Source organism: Epinephelus fuscoguttatus, linkage group LG5 (genome assembly GCF_011397635.1).
Source record: "Epinephelus fuscoguttatus linkage group LG5, E.fuscoguttatus.final_Chr_v1".
Lineage (NCBI taxonomy): Eukaryota > Metazoa > Chordata > Actinopteri > Perciformes > Serranidae > Epinephelus > Epinephelus fuscoguttatus.
In genome coordinates this window covers 13073813-13090709 of record NC_064756.1, presented here as the reverse complement: position 1 = coordinate 13090709, position 16897 = coordinate 13073813, and the positions used below count along the sequence as shown (strand labels likewise).

Below are 16897 nucleotides of genomic sequence, written 5' to 3'. Positions count from 1 at the left end.
ATAAAAATTTAAATTAAAAAAATCAGGTGAAAACCAAAAACTTAAAATCAAGTACCAAGAGCAACATGACTGAAAAAACGAATAAAAAGGTATGAACTTTGAACAGCAACACCACACAGGATCTCTGCGATGATGTCTCTTCTGCTTTTTCCTCAGAATTAATCAAGTTCTCGTCAGTGTTCAAATTTGAATATAACTCCAAAGCTTAAAAATAGGCTCCTGGGAATCAATCATCAAATAGGAAGCTTTCATTTACTTTATTTTCTTTAAATGTGCTGTATTCAGCAGCTGCTCCATTTTGGTGGGGTTAACGTTTACCTTGTGTGTTTATTTTAAGCAAAAATGTACTGCAAATACACTAAAAAAAAAAAGAAAAAAGTTATCTGAAAAGTAAACAATTACCCGGTGAAGTGAGAAGCAGATAAGTTGCTCCTTATAGAAGTGAGAAGTTTCAACATGGAGATCTTTATTAAAGCTCAGTTTTCCATTGTACAAATGTCATCATAGTTGAAACTGCATGCAGTGGCTTGGTTTGAGGCACGTTACTAAGGAGAATGAGCGTTGAACAAAAAAAAAAATTAAAATAACAAAACAAACAACGAGAAAAAACCCATCAGACATTAAATTGCATAACTTAATCTTATCGATATTGCAATTAAATCCAACTAGAAAATTATGTGTCCAATATTATCAAGCTGTTGTTTTTCTATGGAGACATGTAACAGAAAAATACGCACGTATAAAAGGCCAAACAGAGGGAGGAACACTAATAGCAGTTAAGACAAGTTAGGAAAACCATTCATTTTGCATTAGGAGTATTTTTGCCACTACAGGTTAAAGGAGATAACAGAGGATGAGAGGCACAAAGACAAATTCTGGAGGCATGAGAACCACTGCGTCCGAGTGAAATGTCTCTATCAGGGTACGATACACTTTAAATCTCAGTTAAACCTGAGCACTGTATTCACTGAGGTCTAAATGACAAGACGAGAGATTATAATGTGCTGAATGTTTTGAGCATTAAAAAAAATGATGTGGTTAATGCCTTTCTGGGACACAGTATGTTAGAGATGGCAACAGACAGTACTCTTGAACCTGACCTTTGACACTACAGAGCGACACTTAAAGAGGTGAAGTTCCCACTGGATGTACAATTCTGTTAAATGGATAAAGCACCGAGGCTTTACGGGTGAAAATGTGCAAAAATGTGCCCCTGCACAACGAAAGAGCAGCCAAATAATGATGTAACAACAACAGCAATTTACACAATGTGGTTATAAACTCTACTGTACTTATAATTCTGTTATTAGTTAGTCCTCTTGCCATGTTTATTCTTCATAAAAAGCATACATATTGCAGCATGAGGAAAAACGGTGTTATATCCTCTTTTCTGGAAACGTTAAGAGTCCAGGTCGGGTCACACCAAAGAAATAAACAAAAACAATAGAACAGGCACATACAAAGTTACCCATCATATTGGCCTCCGGCACACCTGCACACTAGTCATCATACTGAAGCTAATCTTGGTTCGACTGCCGTCCACGATGTGGCGCAGCAGCAGGTCAAGAGCTTTTGTCAACAAATGTAGCTTGGAGAAGATCGTCCGAGGAGCCCACAACATTATGTATCACCACAGCATATTCTACTTTTGGCAAAACAAAAAGCTTAAAAATTATTGATTGGTCACATAGGTTGTTCAGTTTCACTTTAAAAACAGACAACCGTCTTCATAGCACAGTATACAGGCAGAAAGTGAAAATGAACCAATAGAGAGGATAGTCTTAGGTTGAGAACATTCTGACCTACAACAGTGAAACAAAAACATCTGACATAAAAAGGCCGAAAAACAATTGCTGAAACTCTTCTTTTGTTCTTTCATTTCATGACACATTTGTTTGCTTGTTTTCATGTTAAGCTCACCCCACAATGCAACCTGAGGCACAACATCAAAGTCCACTGTCTGGACTTTCACAGCTTCTCGCCGCTCGCCTTTAATGGTTGACCTTGCAAAAAAGGAAGCAGCAATTTACCTTTTCATTGTAGAGAGGAAATACATTGATGTACATGGATCAAAAATGACAATATATTATCAATAACCAACATTAATCAATCCCTATCGCCAAAAATATTAAGACCAGGGAGGAGTGGTGGGGAGAGCAGAAGAGTAGCGCCTTTGCATGTGCGCCCGTCACAGTACGGTCTGCCTTCCGTTGGGAATGTTGAAGAGAGGGGTGGAGGTACAGGAGGGAGGGAGGGAGGGGGTGAGGAAGGATAGGGAGGGAGGAAGGACAGAAAAGGAGAGGAGTTCACCAGCCCTCTCTGATATCTGTTGAGTGTGTTTGTGCATTGTGTGTGAGTGGGTGTCCTCTCGGTACAACGTCACGTTGTGATTTATTCCCACTCTGTGGTTCCGGGTGGTTTGGAGGTCAGATCGTACATGACTCTGGAGATGCCTGGGATCTTCTTGATCTCATTCACCATCTTCAGCACCACCTGGGAACACAGATAAGACATACAACTATTAAAGCACTGAACAACTAGAGAGAAAAACTGAGACTGAAATCATCCTGGGGTTAATAATAGGGATGCGCACGATAAGTCGTCTAAACAATTTAACGTCCGCCCCCTAGCTAGTCGCCACCACAAACCACCAATTAGTCTGTTAAATTAATTGGTGTTTTATTCATGTACAAGGCTGCTTAACTGTCATGCAGCCACCTGCCACTAGTGGGTGCTACAGAGCCGTCCAGGCAGCAGTCCCCCTCAAGCATTTGGATGTTAACCTGCACAGAACAATGGCTGCTGCTGCTAGCAGTGCTAGCCATACTCAGACCAATTTGACATAGTTCATAGATGCTGTGATCCTGCCTGGTCTGAGAAGATAACGCAGCTCATCACGACAATGACCTCGCAAGATATGCTTCCACTTAACTTTGTTGAAGGTAAAGGCTTCAGGAAGTTAATGGAATATGTTGAGCCTGAATACACCGCGCAGAGACCTTTTTTTTTTTTTTTAGACTAGTCGACTAGTCTTTAATTAAAATGAGGAAATTAGTCGCCAGGAACATCCCTAGTTAATAATGTTCGATTCTTGAACCTAGGTAGTATCCATGATGGCAAAACAATGCCATCAAGTCTAACAAAACACTCAGACCAGGGGTAGGCAACCTGCAATTTGGGGACCACATGCAGCTCTTTAGCCCTTCTCCAGTGGCATACATTATATGGAAATTAATAACTATTTTTTAAAAAAGTTTTCTTTTCATTTATTGTTGTTGTAGCCTCAAAAAGGTTCTCACATATTTATACAACTAACGCTGCAAAGTTTAAGCACCAAATAATCATAAAAAGGCTACTGCAGAGAAGCTACAATGTTGTAAAACCTATTAATGAATGCTCATTTAGATCCATTAGGAATGTTTATAGGCTCATGTAGATTAAATAACCTTGCCAACACTATAAGGCACAAATATATATTGTGGCTCCAAACAGATTTGAAACTTTTTTTTGGCTCTTTTGATACTAAAGGTTGCTGACCACTGACTAAGACCGAGTTGAGAGGTTGAATCATGGTGTACCTCCTCTGGGATATGGTTGCCCGGCATGGCAGGGATGCCGGTCATGAAATCGCTGGTGATGAAGGTGCGGACCACCACAGAGCGCCGACAGGATGGCTGTTTTTGCAGTGGATCACGGTCAAAGTGCAGGGGGGTCAGGATGACCGGCATCTGACTGATCTTACTGGAATAGCCTGAAAGAGAAGCAAAGAAGAGAGAGAAAAGTCAGTATTGCTGCGGTAACAAAAATGAGTGGTGATAATAGTAGTAGTAACAAAAAAGTAGCTTCAGGGTCTTCGACTGAATCTGAGAACGATTTATGAAATTAATTCATCATGTCTATTAGGGCTAGGACGATTTGCTTATGTCCAGATTCGATACTGTCATGATACTTGGGTCTCAATTTGACATGTAATGCAATTTTTAAATATTGCAACTTGATACACACTGATTCACTCGGTTCCTTGGTCTGCTCTCTCTCTTTGTCAGACCACAAATGAAACAAAAATGAGCAAGCTAACAAACCCCGGCGTCCCTCCACTTCACTCCCCACTGTTAGGAGACTACTTTGTCAGGAGGAGAGCGAACCACAGCAGAGGAGACGGACCTTCAGCCCTCAGTAACAACTCAAATTTAGCCAGCGCCAGGTGTCAGCAGGAAGTGGTGGTGTCACAGTGGGCTGGTTTTAACCTGTGTAACAGCAGCAAGAGGCAGATTGCTGATACAGCAGGGAGTCGGGGCGATCTGTGATCAGACTCCCAGCTCTGGGGTTTGTACTGGCTGAATTTGAGTTGCTGCGGCCGGTAACTGAAGGGCTGTGTCCTCAAACTGGCCGCCATTTTCTGTTTTCTCACTTCTGCTTTAAATTTTTTTTTAACAGATACAATGTCACATTGCTCACAGATTACCACAATGAAAGCAGTTAATTCTTTCCACCTCTGCATAGACTATAATAAAGCAACTGAAATTGATTTATATTGATTCAGGCATTACGAAAATAAAGATTCTTGGGTGAATGGGTGAAGGTTGATCTCTGTGGTGAACTGTGGATATCACCAAAGAAAAAATTCCACAATGAAAAAATCCACCCCTTTAATCAAATCATAAATTAACAAAATGAAGTACTGAGAAAAACCACAGCCTCAGCCTGCAAAGTACAGACATATCACAAAGAAAAATTCTTCTCCCTGGAGAACAAATATTTGGTCTGCCTGTGGGGAAACCTTAAATTCCCCTTGAGGATGCAAATATGCAGACGAGAACACTATTCTGATTATGTATGTGGGTATGTACTTCTTTGGTTGTGTCCTTTTTTTCGCCTTCATTCAAGGTGCTCAGACATTCTCATCAAATACAAATCCTCCCCATAATCTGCAATGCTTCAGTGCGTAGGGCTAAATGAAAATGTCTAAATCCCTTGGACACACACACACACACACACACACACACACTTACCAGACTCTCTAAGGATAGAGTGAGCTACAAAGTCAGCCTGTCTGAGCGTACTCAGAACGCCTGTGGTCAGGAAGGTTGGGGTAATGTCTGTTGGCGGCTCCTTCACGTGGGACCCAAACACATACACAACTCTGGAAAAAGGACAGACGTGAATGAATGGGTGTGTGTCTGTGTGTTCAGCTGACCACTGGCAGCATTGAGTGTCTAATGCGGCATATCACTAAGAACAGATGTGTGTATTACCTATTGATGCTATGGCACATGCGAGGGATGAGTCTGGCCAGGAACATGAGGGATTCCCAGTGTGGAGACTCTTTACTTGTGACACCACACACGTAACTGTATGACCGGCAGTCACCCTGAGACAGAACATTTATTTTTACGTGAGTTTATGGTCCTTAACAAATCAGGCTTATTATAAAGTGAGAGCAAAAAAAAAAAAAAAAAAAAAAATCAAACAAGAGAACACTAATCTTCAACAGATGTTAGATTAGCATATGCACATGTGTAATTTTCCAAAAACTTCTTTATTTTCTTTTCTATAGACAGTGAAATTAGAAACAAGAAATAGAATACAGCTTATTTTCACATCCAACAAATTCCCCCGGCAATAAACACTGCCTGTGTTTGTCCACCGTCTCCTGTCTGCCTCACAGTTTGAGGTTTGGGGTAAATTTAAAACTCTTGCCTCAAACAGGATGTAATAGGACACACCCACACACAGACACAGTCACTGTCAATATGAGCAAAGTATATTGACCTTTAAGGGTTGCCTGGAGAAAGGATGGTCATGACTTATTTACTGGAAAGTGATGCGTTTTTGCCATGGTTAAAAGAGCACACCCGCCGTACACATCTGAGACTGACATCAGTCAGCATCAGGGAAGTTGGAGAAGAAACTAAAACGTGCCACAATAGTTACAACAGATTCCTCTCGTGGCTAGGCAGAGAGAGAAAAAGTAACAAACTGAGAGGCTTTGTGTGTGGGGGTGTGTCTCGTGGTTTACCACTAAATTACAGCTGTGATGCTGCGAGACAAACAGCAAAAGTGAGACATACTGTTGCAATCTTCCCCTGCCTCTGGACATTCACCAGGAGTCCTTAAGACATTTGAATCCTCCATGTGGATGTAAATCCAGCAGCTACTGAGCAAACAAATAAGCTATGTTTGGCCAAACCTTCAAAATGACCTCTAAAACTTTTACTTGGGCTTTTAAAAAGGTACAGTGGGTCAGATTTAAGTGCATCTAGCAGTAAGGTTGCAGAACTAAGGGTCCGTCCCAATACTCACACTTCCCCTCAAAATTGGCTCTAGACCTTGTTTCTGCACATCCAAACTTTAGGGAAGTGCTTTTCAGCCCTTAAAATCCCCACTTAATTTGAAGGGCCGTGCGATGACTTGCTTGTCACTTGAAGCATAAGAGTTGGGACTTGCTTGTAACTTGCAAATATGACACTTAGGGACAATCCCAATTCCCTCCCTTTAACCTTAACCCTTGTTTCAAGTGCACTCGCCAGATAGATTCCCCTCAACGACGAAGGGGTAGTGTTGAGGGGTAGGGAATTTTACCTACGAATTGGGACGCCACTTCTATCATGTGCCAAGTGTGTGGGAAAACTACCGTGGCCAATGCAGAAACATGAAGGCCCCATCTAATGACAGTGTTTGAGTACAGTTAAACAACATAGCTGACTCCGTCGGCTCATTCTAAGGTAACGAAAACACAACGATTCTTATCTTCAAATGATTATAATCTCATGAATACAATTTCTGCCGGTAGATGGCCCTAATTCCAACACACTGGAACTTTTAGAAGCCACTGTGGCAAGTCTAGTTTAAAACTATTTCGACTTAAGGTTAATACGTTAAGGCTGCACATCACTGAAAGTATTATTCGTAGATTAGAAAATGTAAAGACCTTAAAACCCTCAAACTGTCAGTAAAGCCCATCTTACAAGATTTTGCTGGGTTGTGAACACACAACACAAAACTACAGAGTGACTGATTGGGTTTGACAAATTAGTTGACCAACGGGCTTACCTGGACGCCGACAGTTTTGATGGGCAGCAGGAAGGCATTGAGTGAATGAAGGCTGGTGATCTGCATGAGCTTCTCTTCCTCCTCGTCTGATATGCACGACTTGACTCTCTGCAGCAAGGCATGGGGCTGGAGGGGTGAGAAACAGAGAGTTTTAAAGCAGCATGTAATACGGGGATTAAAAGGACAAAGCACTCAGAAACAGTGACTGTATCGTGACTACTTTTCACTTATTTTGGGAACACTTCTCACTCATCAGCTGTTTCACTACGCTGCCACAGATTAAATAAATCTCATATCTAATGTAAGACAAATACAGAGCGCCAAAGATCTAAAGTTACTGCCCGAAAAACCCTGATTCACAGTGTCAAAGCAGAAATCATGCAGATCACCTCTGAACTTTATTTATTTATCTAAAGAACAGTGTTTCTGCCCCATTCTTTTGTCAATCACCCAGCAGCTAAATAGTGCAACTTCTCTACATGGGCTCTTTTTCAGGGTGACCGGTAAAAGCCCTTCCTTTAGCAGAAAAGGCACCAAAAACAAACTCGACACATCTTTAAATCACCAGAATTATTTAGCTTTGGTGCAGTGTGGCCAGCCAACCAGCAGAGGCTACACATTATTAACTCCATAATCAACCAGCCAGAACAAACAGCCACAAATGTCCTCACATATGATATGTGGGCAGCTTCTACTGTACCGTTTGCTTGGCTACAAACAGCCACTGCTCATATCTTCGCATCTTTATTGCTTGAGTTTGTGACAAATTAGCACAGCTGCCAAAAACTACAGGGAAAATGCTGATGGGTCAATACGCAGTAATAAATCAGACGAGTCCACATACTGTTTATGCTCCTACAGCATTTTAATGACCAGATATTTCACCAGTAGTTTGTGATGCTTCCAGCTGGTAAACTTTTTAGGCTTCTGAAGGATACAGAAGCTCAGCAAGCCACACACGCTTGGTAAATACTGGAAGTGCCAGTTCCCTTAGTCATCCATCTGTGTTTGGTTTGTTAGGATTTGTGCACAACCTCTAATATTTGATGTCAGAAAATTTACAGTGACAGCACTTGCTAAGTGGGGTGTTTTCAGTAAGCAGTTATTAAATTAGCACTCAAATGTGCACGCTTCAATGAATACACTGACGAATTAAAATGGCTGAAAGTCTGTTTGTGGGGTTGTCATCCAATATTTGCAGCAAAAGAGGCAAATTCACAGCAATTAATGTTGTGACAGTCATTGCAAATACATGATTTATAATCCAGTTACAGTGACAGGTTGTTTTATGGTAATTCCCTAAACACAGGACCCCAGACAACTTGTATTAGATTTTCTTTATGCGTCTGTTTCGTTCTGACCTTTTTGACGCTTGCAGAGAAGTCTGTGACGATTTTTAGGATGTTGTTTGTCTCAGCAAAGTCTTTACAGATGTAGGGCTCCTCTGCACAAATCACTCTGATAGACAAACCAGGACCTGAAAGGCAAAGCAAAGAGCAGACATTCTTTTTAGTGAATATAAGAGTGATGCAGACAGTTTTGAGTCTGTCTGATTCAATAAGAAAATAAGTACACAAGTTAAACAGACAGATCTAGAAAAGAAAGTATTTTATTTATGACATTAATTATCACTTTGTTAAGTTTCATCAGACCAGCCACACAGCAGCATGTGTTTATGTACTTGCCAGGGAAAGGGTGTCGGGACACAATCTCCTCTGGCAGGCCCAGCTCTCTCCCCAGCGCTCTGACCTCATCTTTATGGAAATCTTTCAGTGGTTCGATTACTTTCCCCTGGAGGATTACAAAGGAGAGGAATCAGCACTGCAACAGTGAGCAAATGAAGGAAATGCTTAGCTGTTGCATAGCTGTGCATGCATGCATATATATATATATATATATATATATATATATATATATATATATATATATATATATATAAATATAAATAAAACAGCTAATAAGGAGGAGACTGAATCTTCGCCACTTCTTCAAGTGTCGTCTAATATTGAACCACTGTTGAGGAAGAAAAGCCTCTTTAGAGGGATGTAGGATGATGCAGAAAGACATTTTCAATAAAAGAGTAAACATTTCGGTGTGTGCCTTCCTCCCAGTGTTCAAGAAATATTGCTTGAATGTGTGGAAACATCAGACTATATTTTTCAATGAGCCAGCATTACTGTGTGAGAGCTCGGCTGCTGTGACTTTCATAATCACTGCTTGGAACTGCAACTGCAGATGCTCTTTTTACACAGACTTATGGTTTTCAGCACTGAGCAGTCGTTAATGTCACTCTTGTATTAGTTCTTCAACACATTATGGGATACACAACAGGACAGACTGATAATATGTCTGTGCAACGGCAGTATCAAACTGTTTGCCTGAGCAGACTGCAACAAAAACTACTCTTATCAGAGGCGGCTCATGTCCTCTGCTCCAAATCTCAGCTTTTATCAGTTGAGGTACTTCTGTGTAGAAATGGGCAATATGGTCTGAACCTTCTATCACAGTATATTGTCATATTATATCATAGACACAATTCAAATTAATGACATGCTCTGTGATTAATTAATTTAAATTAATTGCATACATTGTTTTTTGCCGTGAAAGTATTTACAAAATTTCAATTCAAATGAATTTTGACAGATGTTTCGTAGTAAAGCTGCTGGATTTTGGACACAATTGTCCCCCTGTCCTCTACCACTGAAACTGATTAGCAGTCCTTTGCAATCCATTTTGCAAGGGAGTTAGTTAATCGGTCACAGCTGGACTTACTCAGTTTGTGTCTGAACGCTAGTGGCTTGACAAGGCTGACAGCTAGCGCTCGCATCAGAGGCTGTGCTAGCTCAAGCTTTGGGTGCGTTGTTTAATGCTTTGTGTTTAGGTGGTATTTCAGGTTTGATGTTCTCTGATGGTACAAAAATTCCTTTCTGCAGAAACTGCAGAGAACGGTACTCCTTTCAACACTTCCATCTGGGCGTTTTTTAAATGTAAATGTTCCATTCACGGGGCCAATCAACGTTGTCTCGTCTGCCTAGTCGTCTCGTTAGTGTTGCAGGTTTCTGCATTTACAACTTTAGTTTCCTGCTCCATGTCTCCCCAAATTACACTGCTTTGCAAGGCAGCTGGATTATCGAGATCACGCGAGAACCCCGAGATCACGCGAGAATTCAGCACTGATTAGCTACATAGCCTGCCACCAATAAATGGTATAGCCAACTCTCTACCGGTAGAAATATTTCTATTGCTGCATGGTATGTCCCGTCATATCCTCCAATCATACTTCATTGGTAGCAAAACAAAAAAACATATTTTGATTTTCAGTGCTAAAAGGTAGCATCTAGTGCTACAAGAATTGTATAATGTTTTCTTTAATATGTATCAGGTAAACTAATAAAGTTAGTATTTTGTGTGGTTACATGCATGTGTGCAGTACCTCATCTCTGAGTTTGCGGATGAGCTCAGTGTCGTTGTGGTGTGTTTTGATGACCTCTGCCTTGCCGCTGGCAATATGAGAGGCGCTCTCGATGAGATCAGGCCGCAAGGTGCCCTGGGCCAAGAAAACCTCTTCTGGCTTCAGATTCATCTCCCCTATCACTTCATTTGCCACCTGTGAAGCAACACAGTTCACCAAGTCAGACACAACAGTGGACTAGTAAAGCCATGTGGGTAGATGTGAACAAACATGACAATGTGAGGGGCAAGCTAGCAGGTCAAACAAAAATATTAGAATAAGAAAAACTTAAAAATATAAAATATAGCAAATAACCAAGCAAAAGTCAATACTCACTTTGACAAATGTATCTCCGATGATTTTCCTTTTCTCCTCAGGGTTGGTAGTCATATTCAAAGTCTTGCTGATGCGTTTTCGTGGCGTCCTGTCCTCATCAGAGATGGGGAGTGTTGTTGTTCCGTTGTAGAAGGTGTGAGCTGCATTTACCACTAAATACAGGAACATTTTAGAGAGAAAAAGAAAGACAGAGACATATTTGGGTCACAACAAACAATAATATGATCTTCTCCAAGATTACTTCAAAGAAAAAATAAATACAACTACAACACTCCAGTGTGCTGTTATGCCCAGAGCTGCAACTTGTATTTTGATTACCGATTTGGTCTATAAAATATAAAAAAATAATGGCAATTATCCAGCACATGCTACAAACTGCAGTAACAAGTATAAGGTTGTCAACGTTATGGATACTTTAATACCTTCTCAATACTGCTTGTTTAAAACAACACCATCTCCCAGAGTTATACATTTGATAGTTTAGAAAGTACCAAAGCCACAATTCTACAATCAGATTTTCAACCCAAGGCTGCACGAATGAAACTCAGAGGAAGAAAATCAACTGGTCCTTAACCTGCGACTGTTATGGCAGTCTCTCCAGCAATGAACCCAACACCTGACTGGAGGCAAAAGCTCTAGCAGGCAGCACTACGAGAATGGATGTCACAAATGTGTTGGGGTGTGTTCAGTGACTCTGTACCAGCACCATGTGCAGGCTGTTAACAAGAAAAAAGACGCTATTTTGTGTGCCAAGCACTTTTTTCTTTTTGTCATGGTATTAAAAGAGCTATTGAGTATCGTTTCTTTATACTAGTATTTTATCGAAGCTCCATAAGATCATTACAACCCCATAAGGGAGTACAATGGGATGTACTCCCTTGACTTCTAAGATCTTATTGTACCATCCCTACTTCATTCAGCCCACCACGGCTTTTGTCCCTACCTTTGAGTTTGATTCCCAGCTTGGTGAGGGCCTCCTCCACACTCTGACTCTCTCTCTTCCTCATGAAGCCGTTGTCGATGTGAACTGCTATCACCTGGTCCTGGTTAAGAGCTTTGTTGAGGAGAGCTGTGCAAACGGTTGAGTCTACACCACCGCTCAGCAGCACCTGAGTAAATCAGGAGAAACAGTCACTAACTGTGCAGCCAGAGATTTGAGTAGTGACAACCAACCGACATTTGTGACCCTGCTGGATTGAGGAAGAATGATTAAACCCCACAACAACTTGATCAGTTGCACCTCTCCAGTCAACTATATGTCTAATTTCTGTTAATGTTAGCCCCCCCCAGTGTATTTCATGTTGTTTTCGACCTATCTGTTTTTTGGTCTGCTGGCCGGCTGAAAAACATTAGACACCATGAACTCATTAAAAAACAAGAGATGACTAAAGCCTTGACACTTCATTACTTAGTAGCAGACTACCAACTCTTGGGGTTTACACACCAAAACACCACACTTCTGCTAAGACAGAATATAGTAACAAACAGTGAAACATGTATCCCTCAGACTGTAGTTCATGAACAAGAAACAGAGGCTGCATGTATTTATTTAAATATAAATCCTGAGCTTTGAGCCCATTTCTTACACTCATTTATCGCCTTCACACTCCCCCGAGATGAAGCCCAGTTTGAAGCCGCTCAGGGAGTCGACTACCTCTTTTCAGATAAAACAGGGTTTAATTTGAGAGTTTAATTGGTTCTACTTTACTTCCCACCACTGCTGCTGTCACCACTTCCTGAGCGGCTACCACACTCCACACTCAGCACCCTTTAGACGTTTAGTCAAATTATCTCCCACTGCAGGTTAAAATATGCTGAGAAAATATTTTCCTCTGTTTTCTGCTGTTCTTTTTTTAAGTCATCTCTCTGTCCTAGAAATAATTGATATAACACACGCAATAATGAGACTTGTGCAGTTTTACTCACCAGTACTTTAGACTTGTCTACTTTTTCTCTGATTTCGTTGATGCAGACCTGTTGGCGGTTCTGTACGGTAAAATTATTCGTGCATCCTGCGATCTCGAACAGGAAATTTCGCAGCATCTCATTGCCTCTCTCCGTCAAGTCGACTTCAGGGTGAAACTGTGTCCCATACAGCTTCTTCTGTTCGTTAGCAATGCCTGGTGGGGGAAATCAGTGCGGCAAAGGACTGTTAGCATTGCCATATATCCTCTCTAAATGCCACTTTAATTAAAAATTGTATAATATAAAACAAAATGAGGATTTCCAATAGATTTTAAAGAACAAAACAGACTCAAAACACAGATTGAGCATTCTTTTTTACACAGTCTGAGGCTTTCCAACACAAACAAAAACAAATACAGCTGTTTATTTGAGACTTGCATGTGAGCCTGTGACCACTATCTAATTTTAGATTATGTTAATTAGGGTCAGAGCCAATCTTGCGTGCTGCTCACCAGCAACGATGTTCCCTGATTGGGCCACCACTTTAAAGCCCTCAGCCACTTTATCCACACTGTCTCCGTGGGTAAGCAGGACCAGTTCCTCCTTCTGAAGACCTCTGATAAGATAAACACACACACACACACACTCACGTCAGAGGAAGATGCGTGATGTTCAATAACATTGCATAGAACAGTTATATGCGTACAGGCCCTGAGTGCATGTGAGTTAAGTGTAAGGGACAGACAGTAATAAAAGACTGTAGCCATCTATTTTAGACTCTGCAGTATTTGTGTAACAACCAGGGGGAAATATGTGACTGCTGGAATGCTTCTGCAGTTTATCTTGTAAATATGGCACAGGGACAAACCCATCGAGTCGCAGTTGTGTTTTACACAGTCCACAACATTTTGTCCTCAGTTATTTAAGATAAGAGATGGCACTGTAAGTTTGCTGACTGATCCAGAAGTGATGTCTTGAATGTTCATTTTTAGGGTTGAGTCACAGGATGATTACATTGGCTGTCTTCAATAGGTTAAATTTATGTCAGATGTACTCAATTCCCTCTCCCTCTGCAGCTGCATGCACTGGCAAACGACAGGAGAAGGGGTGATGCTAGCCAGTAAAAAAATCTGCTCCATCGCCCAATCATAGTTCCTCTATGTTTTCCATGTATTCATTTTCTCTCTACACTGTGTATCAGAGCATGTTGATCCTGCACCAAGTATATTGGTATGTTCTGTCCTCACTCACAAACTCTCAGTATATTTCTCCTCAGTCTGTCATATTCTCTTGCTAAAAATATAAGACTGTTAAAGTAAAATGATATGTAGGGATGTGCAGAAGCCAAATTCAACAACTGTTTACGCTGACACATGTTTTTTATAACACATTCAAGATTTTTGTGATCCACTTGAGCAACCGTATTACCTGAAGAGAGAGCAAGTGTTGTCCAGTCCAATACTAAATACTCCATCTTCCCTTACACTCTTTTTGTGCACCGTGCCGCCAAAAACTTTATTCATCATCTGTAAAACACACACGCAGCAGCAGAGTTAGCACTTGGACACAAAAATGACATGTTAGTGTGATTCCAAAGACGTTCCAACTGCCAGCTGTCTGGAGAAATGTGCCAGAGAACGGACGACTGCTGGTTTTAATTTTCCAAGCTAGCTGGGAATATCGAGCGGGTAATGCTCTCAGCTCCCTCAGCTAGTTTCAAAGTGCCCTTGAAGAAGGTGGTGAAGTCCCAGCTGGCCCGGGAGAGATGAGTGGCAGCCTGGGGTAGAGTGATTATAAAGTGTAGCTAACTCATAGTAAATGTGTGTAACACAAATGCTTCTTTGAACGAAAGGCCTTGTGGAAGAAGGATGATCTACCTAATTATTATAAAAGCCTCCCATCACAGAATTTTAATGTGTGTGTGTGCATGCGTGTGCATAGGTACCTGCATCCCATAGCAAATCCCAAGGACAGGCTTTCCTATGGTGAATATGGCAGGGTCGAACCAGGGGGCATCTTCAGCATACACAGAGGCTGGACCTCCTGAAATGATGATTGCCCTAAGAAAGGGAAGAGGCAAAGTATTATTTAACACTTTTATTTTGACAGTATTGTAATAACAATGGCAGAAAAAAAACAATCGTCTGGTGTGTATGAGTTCCGTGCTTACCTGTAGCCCTGTTCTCTGATAGCAAAGGCTGGGGTCTCTAAAGGGAGGATCTCAGAGCGTACACACATCTCTCGCACCCGCCTGTCAATCACCTTGCCATACTGGGCCCCAGCATCCAGGATCGCCACCGCCCCCTCACATGATCCATTCTGCTCTGCGCTGCTGATCTCCAGCTGTGGAAGCACGCATTCAGACAGACACACATTGTCTTGATTTAAGTGCTGAGCGGCCACAAAAGCATACATCTAATAGTTACTTTACAAAATGATTTTGACTAGCACACAGTAAATGTCTTTGCTTTCCTCAGCGTCTATGGTTTAGTGATGCATTGGGTGAGAGGTGGTGTGAGGTAAGTAACCCACTCCTCATTGTCTTAACTGTGCTCCACTTCTGACCTCCCCGTGGAAAATGTGACTCAATAAAGCCTAACATAATTATGGACATGTGAGCTCCAATACAAACAGACAGTCACTCTTGTGGAGCGTGCTGCAACCATTCAGCCCATCAGTAGAATCACATGAAACTCACAAGTTAGTCAAAGGCTAATTATCAGTGAGGACCCATGTATCACTTCAAACTTAAAAGTTTCTGTCCAGTACTTTGGCACAACTCTGTAAGTCTGGATTTTGGTGTTTTTAATGTATGCAAAGATCAGAGTTTGGGAGTCAAATTTTAGTGTAAGGACTAGACAAGTCAGATCACTGACAACTAACTAATCTCCACAAATACCAAAACTGGGTAAAAGAGGATGGCAAGAAGAGAAACATGATCCCACGTGGTTTATGGAAACACTTCCGCCTTAGATGTTTCTAAAAACAACTGGCATTAAGCATGCTAACGTTACCCATCACCTCAGATTTGTTAGCTGAAATTACAGTTAAATCACCCTGTTATCGTTAAAACAAACCGTTGGCTACCACAGCAGCTATAGCAGTACAATTGCAGCCCAAATACCAGACAGCCTTACAACAAACTTTTTCCCAAATCAGCGGGTAACACAGCAGTACAGGCTCCAGTTGTCAGACCGGTAACCGCAAGTCGGCTCAGACTAGCTTAGTGACGACGTTAGCAAAGCTGTCAGTTAACGCTCCGTTAGCTTCAAGTGTGTGACAGTAGCCGCATGAAATAAATTAGTTTGCCACAAGCTCAATGTCACTTCCCAAAAATGAACGCCACAGCGGCCACAATACCAGACTTTAGGTTAGTAGTACAACCGTTACAATTTCGGACTGCCCGGCTAAAGCTAGCTAACAAATTGCCTAGGTAGCATGCTAGCTCGCGGATAGTATAAACAGTAGTAATCACCATTAGCCTGTTAGCAGCGCCTGGCTAAGTTAGCGGGGCTATGCTAAAACCCACGCGGTGCTTGGAGGCAAAGGGTCTCGGGGAGGGCTCCACTGTGAGAAGAAGGCAGCCACGTCCAGTGGTGAAATATGTGGAGGATATATGCTAAACATCACTGAGATATCCCGTGTGGCTAGCAGCTATGAGCAACATGTTAATGTAATACTGCAACAGGCATACAACAGCGTATTCATTACTCCTCAGCGGAACTGGTGGTAACGTTACATGCTCTCTAACTTTCCCCCCAAGGTACACACAGGCCGTAATTAACCGGGGGGACTGTATGAGCAACCCGGGTCCTAGCACGAAGTCAAACGGGCCACCTAGTACCGGAGACGCGGGTGCTCCCCGCTCCACTGACCTTGCTGTCTCCGTTGCACAGAGCCATGGAGGACTGCCGTGTTGTGGAATGAGCTCTCCCCTTCGCCTCGGTGTCCCAGGTCTCACACACACACAGAGAGCTACTGGTTAGCTCCTGGCTCAGCACGCCGACTACTGTTTCAAAAGCAGATTGGGTTTGTTGGGTTGAAGATGGGCTGTCACAGTCTGTCCTCCTCCGGCTGGGAATAACTTTCACAGTGGGAACAGACTAAATAAACGTGTCTTTGTATCATGGGGTGGAGCACAAAGTTAAATCC

At 41.8% G+C, this 16897-nt stretch overlaps 1 protein-coding gene across 1 annotated transcript; it reads right to left on the bottom strand.

Moving 5' to 3' along the window:
* Positions 1–433: 433 nt before the first annotated feature.
* Positions 434–16897, bottom strand: gmps (guanine monophosphate synthase). Its single transcript, XM_049576482.1, has 16 exons — positions 16621–16897; positions 14916–15088; positions 14691–14805; positions 14174–14271; positions 13258–13361; positions 12767–12960; positions 11784–11949; positions 10841–10992; positions 10487–10660; positions 8739–8844; positions 8415–8530; positions 7054–7179; positions 5256–5371; positions 5013–5143; positions 3579–3751; positions 434–2493 (listed from the first exon to the last, which is right to left on the bottom strand). Exons 1-16 carry the CDS (start codon positions 16645–16647, stop codon positions 2392–2394), a joined length of 2073 nt encoding a protein of 690 aa, XP_049432439.1. The 5' UTR covers positions 16648–16897; the 3' UTR covers positions 434–2391.